Source organism: Mustela nigripes, chromosome 14, assembly GCF_022355385.1.
Source record: "Mustela nigripes isolate SB6536 chromosome 14, MUSNIG.SB6536, whole genome shotgun sequence".
Classification (NCBI taxonomy): Eukaryota; Metazoa; Chordata; class Mammalia; order Carnivora; family Mustelidae; genus Mustela; species Mustela nigripes.
This window is the reverse complement of record NC_081570.1, coordinates 30,418,150-30,426,236: the sequence shown is the minus strand read 5'-3', so window position 1 is coordinate 30,426,236 and position 8,087 is coordinate 30,418,150. Positions and strand designations below refer to the sequence as shown.

General features: G+C 53.4%; 1 protein-coding gene across 1 annotated transcript; it reads left to right on the top strand.

Moving 5' to 3' along the window:
* The first annotated feature begins 458 nt into the window (after window positions 1-458).
* MYCL (MYCL proto-oncogene, bHLH transcription factor) lies at window positions 459-7,086 on the top strand. The gene is made up of 3 exons (XM_059374223.1): window positions 459-664; window positions 1,000-1,504; window positions 4,471-7,086. Exons 1-3 carry the CDS (start codon window positions 584-586, stop codon window positions 5,067-5,069), a joined length of 1,185 nt encoding a protein of 394 aa, XP_059230206.1. The 5' UTR covers window positions 459-583; the 3' UTR covers window positions 5,070-7,086.
* Window positions 7,087-8,087: the final 1,001 nt, after the last annotated feature.

Sequence of the window (8,087 nt, the reverse complement as noted above, 5' to 3'; positions counted from 1 at the left end):
GGCTGAGGGCCGCCAGATGGCGCGGTGGAGGTGCGCCAGTCCCTGCAACCTACACCCGGTCGCAGAACACCTGAAATAAGGCAGCCAAGCTGGCTCGAGGGGCGGGGCAGGGAGTAGCCCTATTCCCTAGCCCGGAGTGGGCAAGGAGTGCGCCTTTAGTTTGCATGCCGGGGACCGCCCAAGCCTAGCTGAAGAGTCACGCCTCCACCAGACGACCCTCAAACTGTGTCAGTTCGCTGCCTGCCCCTGCACGACCCAGCGTGCAATTCATTTTGGGGATCCAGGGAATAGAGTAGAGCGGGAGAGAGCAGCCAGGAGGGGTGGGGCGGAGACTCCACTGCCCCCACCTGTCGGGGGCGGGGAAGGGGGCGGGGAAGGGGCGGGTCCTGCCCCGTAGGGTCCGCCCCCGGCCCCCAGAGCCCCGGGCGCGCGACGAGATATAAGGCAGCCGGAAACAATGCGCCTGCATCTCGCGCTCCCGCGCCGATCCCGGGAGCGTCCGGGCTGTCGTGCGCGAGCGAGGACGGGGGCGCGCGCGAGGGGGGCGCGCTTTTGAGTGCGGGGGGCGCGCTCGGCGGCGCGCATGTGCCTGTGTGCGGGCTGCCGGGCTGCCCCGAGCCGGCGGGGAGCCGGTCCGCTCCAGGTGGCGGGCTGCGGGAGCAAGGTGAGGCTACGGGCAGCCGGGAAGCGGGCTGCAGGCTGCCTCCTGGGCACCACGCGCCCCCACCCGGCCCGGCCGGGCCCTGGGAGCTGCGCTCCGGGCGGCGCTGGCAAAGTTTGCTTTGAACTCGCTCCCCGCAGCCGAGTCCGCGCGTTGTGAGCCGCTTCCCTCGGCGCGCCGACTCAGGGCTGGGCTTCCCGGGACGCGAGGGAAGGGCGCGGGCTGCTAGCCGGGAGGTTGGGAGGGACGAGAGTCTGGCAGCCGGCTGTGCAGGGGGACCTGGGGACGCCTTCTTTCCCGGCCCGCACCCCATCAGCCAGTCCCCTTCCCTCCCGCAGGGAGCGGACATGGACTTCGACTCGTACCAGCACTATTTCTACGACTATGACTGCGGGGAAGATTTCTACCGCTCCACGGCGCCCAGTGAGGACATCTGGAAGAAATTCGAGCTGGTGCCGTCGCCCCCCACGTCGCCGCCCTGGGGCTCGGGTCCAGGCGCCGGGGACTCAGCCCCTGGAATTGGTCCCCCGGAGCCTTGGCCCGGGGGGGGCGCCGGGGAAGAGGCGGAATCCCGGGGCCATTCGAAAGCTTGGGGCAGGAACTACGCCTCCATCATCCGTCGTGACTGCATGTGGAGCGGCTTCTCCGCCCGGGAACGACTAGAGAGAGCGGTGAGCGACCGGCTTGCCGCCGGCGCACCCCGGGGGAACCCGCCCAAGGCGCCCGCCGCCCCAGACTGCGCTCCCAGCCTCGAAGCCGGCAACCCGGCTCCCGCTGCCCCCGGTCCGCTGGGCGAGCCCAAGACCCAGGCCTGCTCGGGGTCCGAGAGCCCAAGCGACTCGGGTAAGGACCGCCCCGGGCCATCCAAGAGGGGGGCACCCCAAGGGTGGCCAAAACTCTGCCGCTGTCTGTGGTCTGGCATTGGGTCCTCGCGAGCCCTTCGGCCACTTCCCCCTTTCTCTGGCTGAAGCTGCCGGTGTAGCCCCCAGCGGTGTCTGTCTGGCACGTGGGTGTGTTAGTAAACAGTTTGAAGAAGTGGCGTGGGAGCCAGCGTCCTTTTGATGATGATTGGAGCCCCAGGGGACAAGGGAGACTGGGTGAAGCTTAGCGTTTAGAGAGGACAATACTAGGATTGGACTGTAGGGGATATCTGTCCTCCGGAGGCTGGAAGAGGTCCCTTAAAGGTCACTTGAGGCTTGAAGTTTTTTGTTGCTGCCACTTTCCCTGGGGAAACTCACACTCCCCTAGAGAGAGAGGAAGCTGAGGAGCCTTTTGTGCAAAGCCAAAGTCTTCACTCTAAAAAATCTAGTTTCCTGTCTGCTTTACTTTAAAATGCCCATAATGCCCTCCCCTTGCACCATTCCCACCCTCTACCATTTGTGTCCCCACACAATCACCCACCAGACAGGCAGGAGAGCAATGAACGCTCCCTATTAACAGATGGGAAAACTGAGGCTTGGAAATAGGAAATCACTAGAACTAAGCCCCATCTTCTTTTGCCAAACCCTCCATTGCAACCAGGCACTTCCTTGATGTTTCCAGGGTCTTCACGGTAGCTTATCCCGGAAGGGCTACACCTTGCTTTGTTGATTTGGTCTGAGTTGGAAGGATGTTCCTCTAGCTCCCTCCTAATTTCGCCTGTGGCTCTGTGTACCTGCTTCCTTGCATTCAACAAATGTTCGCTGGCCCCTGCTTGGTACCGAGCTCTGAGCTAGGTGCCAGGATCACAGATACTGGGCTCCAGCCTCCTCCCCCACCCTTGGATGCAAATTTAAACCTCATGAAGGGCAGACTTTCAGCATCCTGTGCCACCAAACTATGCTGTTCTTCTCTTAGCCCTTACACCTCTACCCATGAGAGAGACTGGAGAGGGTGCTTCTCTAGGGTGCCAGCTTCAGGTAAATCAGGACCGAGAAAACTCTCGGTGGCTTTTAAAGAATAACTTCTACAGAACCGTTTGAGAGGGAACTGGGGAGTGGGTATGGAAGTTGTCGTACACTTGAAGGGAAAAATAAGGATAACAAGAAATTAAAAGTCAATTTTTTTCGGTCCACTGTGTTAAGGTCATTTTTAACCTGCTTGCTTTCAACACCAAGAGCTCGTGTTTGTTTAATGGCTGGAATGGGAGTTTTGAGTTCAAGAAACAAATAAAGATCTATCTCTACAAAAGCTGATGAGTGATAGAGTGGAAAAAGCATTGTCTGGGGAGTTTCGAGATCTTAGTTTGAGATCCAGAATATTACAAAGGTGATATGCGGACTTGGCTGATCTGGATCTCAGTTTCTCCTTCTGCACACGAGAGGGTTGGACTTGATTGTCCAGCTGAGACCATTTCCTTGTCTGGGTAGAGTTAGACCATCTCTGAAAAGAATGGTGTCTTACATTATTTCTTCCTTAGGCAAGAACCTTACCAGCTATGAGGTTAACACAAATATTAAAGGTTTGGGATGTGGGGAAGCCTCCTGAATCATTTTCTGACTTGCCCTTTAACCTGAACCTGTTTGCAAGCTCTTGGTTCACTCACAGGCCACATGGCCCAGAACAAAATGCAACAGATTGCAAACAATAAGGGGGGGGTGAGGAGAGTGACTGACGGCAAGGCTCAGCCAATAGGGTCTAGGGGCTGTGTAAAACAGCATTCCAAACACAGCTTAGCCAGCCAATCACAGGCCTTGTGGCCAGGAGGGCTGAATGGTCAGGTTTTATTAATGGAGAAATAATGCGATTGTCCACACAATGGAAGCCTTCCTGACAAAGGGGCTCAAGCATCCTGATATTCAAAAGAGGCCGAGAACCGAGCTCTTATGTTGTCAGACTGAAATGCATTAAGGTGGCCTTCTATGCTGGGGCGGCAAAATGCGTGAAGCAGGAAGGCTTTCCCCTATTTGCACCTCTCCGTGGTTGGGTAGCCAGGGAGACCTTTGAGGCAGGGAATGACGAGGGCATTTCCAGGCGTCTCCAGGTCCCTGGTGTTTTGGCCCCTTGTATTGGGACATTCTGCTGCTGCTCAGTTCCCTGTCCCCCGCAGAGGTCGCTTGGAAATGGTCGCTTGTACCTTTGTGAAGTTCCAGCAGCTTTTGCGGACATGCGATTACAAATCCAACCCTCTTTCTGGTCCAGGGAAGGGGGTGGGGCGGACGACCTATAAATGATGGATGACTAGAAACCCATTGAAACCAGGAGCAAAATGCTCCTGAGGGAAACCCGTTCCCTCCCCTCTGTGGGTGAGGAGGGATGGGTTGTAGCCCCCCCCCCCCCCGCCCTTCTCTGAATCTTCAGCTGAAAAGGATGGCAGAATAGAGAGGTGGGGGAATAATAGGATTTATAACTTGTGAAAAGTAACAATTCCCCAAGTGCAGACTGTGCTGGGCAGGAACAAAGGGCAGCTCTGCCCACAGACCCCTCATTTACAATTCTGATGGGGCATGAAAGAGCCCGACTGGGGGAGATCTTTAGAGCTAAACTTTGTCCCAGGCCGATGGCTCTTTCTCTCCATCCCCTCGGTGGGGGAGGGGAGCGCCTGGGCAGACTGGGGGCTGTTGGCTTGGGTCTGCCTTTTGTTCTTATCTAAGCCTTGCTGTGCAAAAGGAAATTGGAGAATATTTTCCTCCTTGCTTATTTCCCCTTCTTTCCTTCACGCTGCCCTTACCCCCTTACAAACGAACCAGTTATCTTTCTCCTCACTTCAATCCTTTTATATCTAAATGGGGGAAAATGTCAGTTCCTTTCCCAAGCCCCAGCCTAGGGTGTGTGTGTGTGTGTGTTTCTCATGGGGTGTGTTTCTTCTCTGGATCTCTCTTCTTGGACAGAGGGTGAAGAAATTGACGTTGTGACAGTGGAGAAGAGACAGTCCCTGGGTGTACGGAAGCCAGTCACCATCACGGTGCGGGCAGACCCTTTGGACCCCTGCATGAAACACTTCCACATCTCCATCCATCAGCAACAGCACAACTACGCCGCCCGTTTTCCTCCGGAAAGCTGTTCCCAAGGAGGGGCTCCAGAGAGAGGTCCCCAAGAAGAGGCTCTGGAGAGAGATGTCCCAGAGGAAAAGGAAGAAGAGGCAGATGAAGAGATCGTGAGTCCCCCACCTGTAGAAAGCGAGGCTCCCCAGTCCTGCCACCCCAAACCCGTCAGTTCCGACACTGAGGATGTGACCAAGAGGAAGAACCACAACTTCCTGGAGCGCAAACGGCGGAATGACCTCCGTTCTCGGTTCTTGGCCCTGAGGGACCAGGTACCCACCTTGGCCAGCTGCTCCAAGGCCCCCAAAGTGGTGATCCTGAGCAAGGCCTTGGAGTACTTGCAAGCCCTGGTGGGGGCCGAGAAGAGGATGGCCACGGAGAAGAGGCAGCTCCGATGCCGGCAGCAGCAGCTGCAGAAGAGAATTGCGTACCTCAGCGGCTACTAAGTGACCAAAAAGGCCGACTGCTCTGTCTCACAGAGACCTGAGTTTATTTTTTCACCTTCCTTCTCCCCCTTAGTAATTTGCACATTTTGGTGATGGTGGGACAGTCCGAACAGTACCTTCCAGAATGCAGTGCAGCTGGCGCACACACTCCTAAGGGCTCGCATTCTCGGAAACCTTGAAGCCCAGCGCTCCCTCTTCCCCGACTCACAGGAGCGCTGGGTCTTCTCTGGCACCTCGGGCTTCTCAGGCAGGCAGCTGACCGAGGAGACTTGGGGGCTGCCTAGCTCACTAGCTCGGAAGAAAAGCCTGACAGATGCTATGCAACAGGTGGTGGACGTTGTTGGGGGTGGGGGGGCTCCAGCCGGCATGAAATCTCACACTCCGGATGAGCTTAAGGCTGGGAAAGGATGCTCCCGCTGGTGTCTCTGGGGTGATGCTAGGACAGCTGGGCCCGGAGGCTCTCCCTGAGGCTCTTCTTTCCAGGAGACACACGAGCTGTCTTGGGTGAAGACAGGTTCACAGACTTGATCAGCATGGACCATTACCTCACTGTCAGACACTTTACAGTAGCTGAGGAGTTGGAAAATTTATATATACTATATACATATATATATGTGCATATATTCATATATATATATGTAATGATATTAGCCAACACCCCTCCTCCCAGTCTAAATGCTGCGACCTTGAGAACATTTAAAAAGAGTTTGGCCTCTAGATTCTTTGTCTCAAAGCCCTCTGGGCCCTTTCCTCTGAGGGAGAAACCATTCTGTCCCCACAAGGGACTTTTTTGTTTCCTTCTGCCTTTGTTATGCAATGGGCTCCATAGCACCCCTTTGCCACAGGTCAGAAATATTTCCCCAAGATGCTGGGAAATGGGTCCTAGCCTGCAGCCTGGGGAAGGCTTGGAGTCCTGGCTGGGAACTGTTACCCACCCAGGTGTTTTCCATCTTGGAATCTTCTCTCAAGGCAGATGTCAGGCACCTGCGGAGGGGGAACTCTACTACTTCCTCTTTCCCACTTCCCTCTTCTCTCCATGCCCGCCCCGGTAAGTCTGAAGTTCTACCAGAACTGTGCAAACTGTCCTTCTAGTGCAACTCCAAGGAGCTTGCTTGCTGGCTCCAGAGCCACCCTCAGGCCCCATGCCAGCCTGCCATGAGTCAGATCTCTTTCCCGGCGTCTGGGCCTTGCTGAAGTTCTTGCTAGGAGAGCTGCTGGGACTCATCCAGTCCTCCAGAAGGTGGACTAGTCTCCTGGTGTGTTTTAAAGGAGCTTCCAGGAGCACTGCTTAGCCGACCATGGATTTGGCCCCAGGTGAACTTAGTACGTCCAAGTGGATTCCAGGTGCAGCATCCAGTCTGGAAAGGCATCCAACCCAACAGGTGTCCTGTGGGCAAACTCAGGAGCCCCTAAGCCTGGCCTGGAAGAAAGATCAGCTCCTCCAGAACCCTGCCCAGGGCAGCAGGTGCCTACTGGCTGTGGTTTTGAAAGCGGGGGAGGGGAGGACAGTAGAGCACTCTCTGCTGCTCTGCAAAGCCAGCTGCTACTTCCAAACTTATTATGCACAGTGGTCTGTTTCTGAGGTTGCTTCCTGGCCTCAGAGAACCCCAGTGGAAGTTTGGGGAACCTCTCTACTTCTGGAGTATGGTTTTTGGGAGCCAGCTGACTTCTGGAATTGTGTTTGGAGAACAGGTGGGATAAAGGTTACTGATGTATCACCTGAATAGCTTGTGTTTTATAAGCTGCTGTTGGGTATTAGGCTGGGAGCAGTGGTTTGTTTTATTTGTTTTTTTTTTTAATACTGTATTTTTGTATGCCTTTTGCAAAGTGGTGTTAATTGTTTTTGTACAAGAAAAAAAAAAGACAAAACTCTTGGGCAATTCTCCTGTTGCAAGAGTCTGATTTATTTCGAAAGACAAGTTTACCTGAAATTTTGTATTTAGTTGTGATTATCAATTGCCTGATTTTAAAATGTTGCCTTGTGGGACTTCCGCTAATAAAAGATTTCTCAAACATATCAGAGTGGGGGCACCTTATGCCAGCCAAGTCCCCCTGAGCCAAGGGAAAGGATTTCAGGGTAACCACCAGTGATCCAGAAGGTTACATTTCTCTAAACCATGTTGCTAACCAGGTCATTCCACTTTGGGTTCCTGAAATGCCATTTCAGACAAGTCTAAACAATGTCGGTTCAGTACTTGGTGTACTTGGTGAACGGGAAATCCTCTTGTGAATTGCAAGGAGTACTGAATTTGTACTTTGGAAGGTTTGAAATCCCAGTTCCACTACCTGATTTATTCTGTGCCTTTTAGCGTTACCTCTGTGACCCTTTGTTTCCTTATTTGTAAAATGGGGATAAATACTATGGTGCGGGGTGGGGGGCGGCAGGTATTAATGAAGTAGTAGATTTTAAGTCTTTTTCTCTTTCTTTCTTTATTTTAAAATTTTTAATTAACATATAATGTATTATTAGCCCCAGGGGTACAGGTCTGTGAATCGCCAGGTTACTCTTTCTTTCTATCTTTCTTTTAGATTTATTTATTTATGGGGGTGCAAGGCAGAGGGAGAGGGAGAGAGAGACCAAGCAGACTCTGCACTGAGTGCTGAACCTGACTCGGAACTCGATCTCACGACACAGAGATCATGGCCCTGAGATCATGCGTGACCGGAACCGAAACCAAGATTTGGATGTTTAACCCATGCACCACTCAGGCACCCCTAAACTCCTTTCTAGAGTATAAAGACTTATATTCTTCAGGGTGGTACCATTCTTACCTTGATGACCTGATGACTTTGCAGGATGTCTTAAAGATCCTCAAATATTTTGTGTTGTAAATTATTTTTACCTTCTCCCTCAATTAATGAAAGAAAATGAAGACTCCCCTTCCCCCTCATCATTCTCATAAACTTACTGTTGATGCAAGAAGGGAGAATTGAATCAACGCCATTCCCGACAGAACATCACGTATGCCAAAGGACTCTGCTCCCTCTTACATATGACATCACAACCAGCTACTTGTG

Coding starts and splice junctions, on each gene's coding strand:
- MYCL (XM_059374223.1), top strand. CDS start 584: ATGTGCCTGTGTGCGGGCTGCCGGGCTGCCCCGAGCCGGCGGGGAGCC. Junction 665..999: donor TGGCGGGCTGCGGGAGCAAG/GTGAGGCTACGG, acceptor TCCCTCCCGCAG/GGAGCGGACATGGACTTCGA. Junction 1,505..4,470: donor CGAGAGCCCAAGCGACTCGG/GTAAGGACCGCC, acceptor CTTCTTGGACAG/AGGGTGAAGAAATTGACGTT.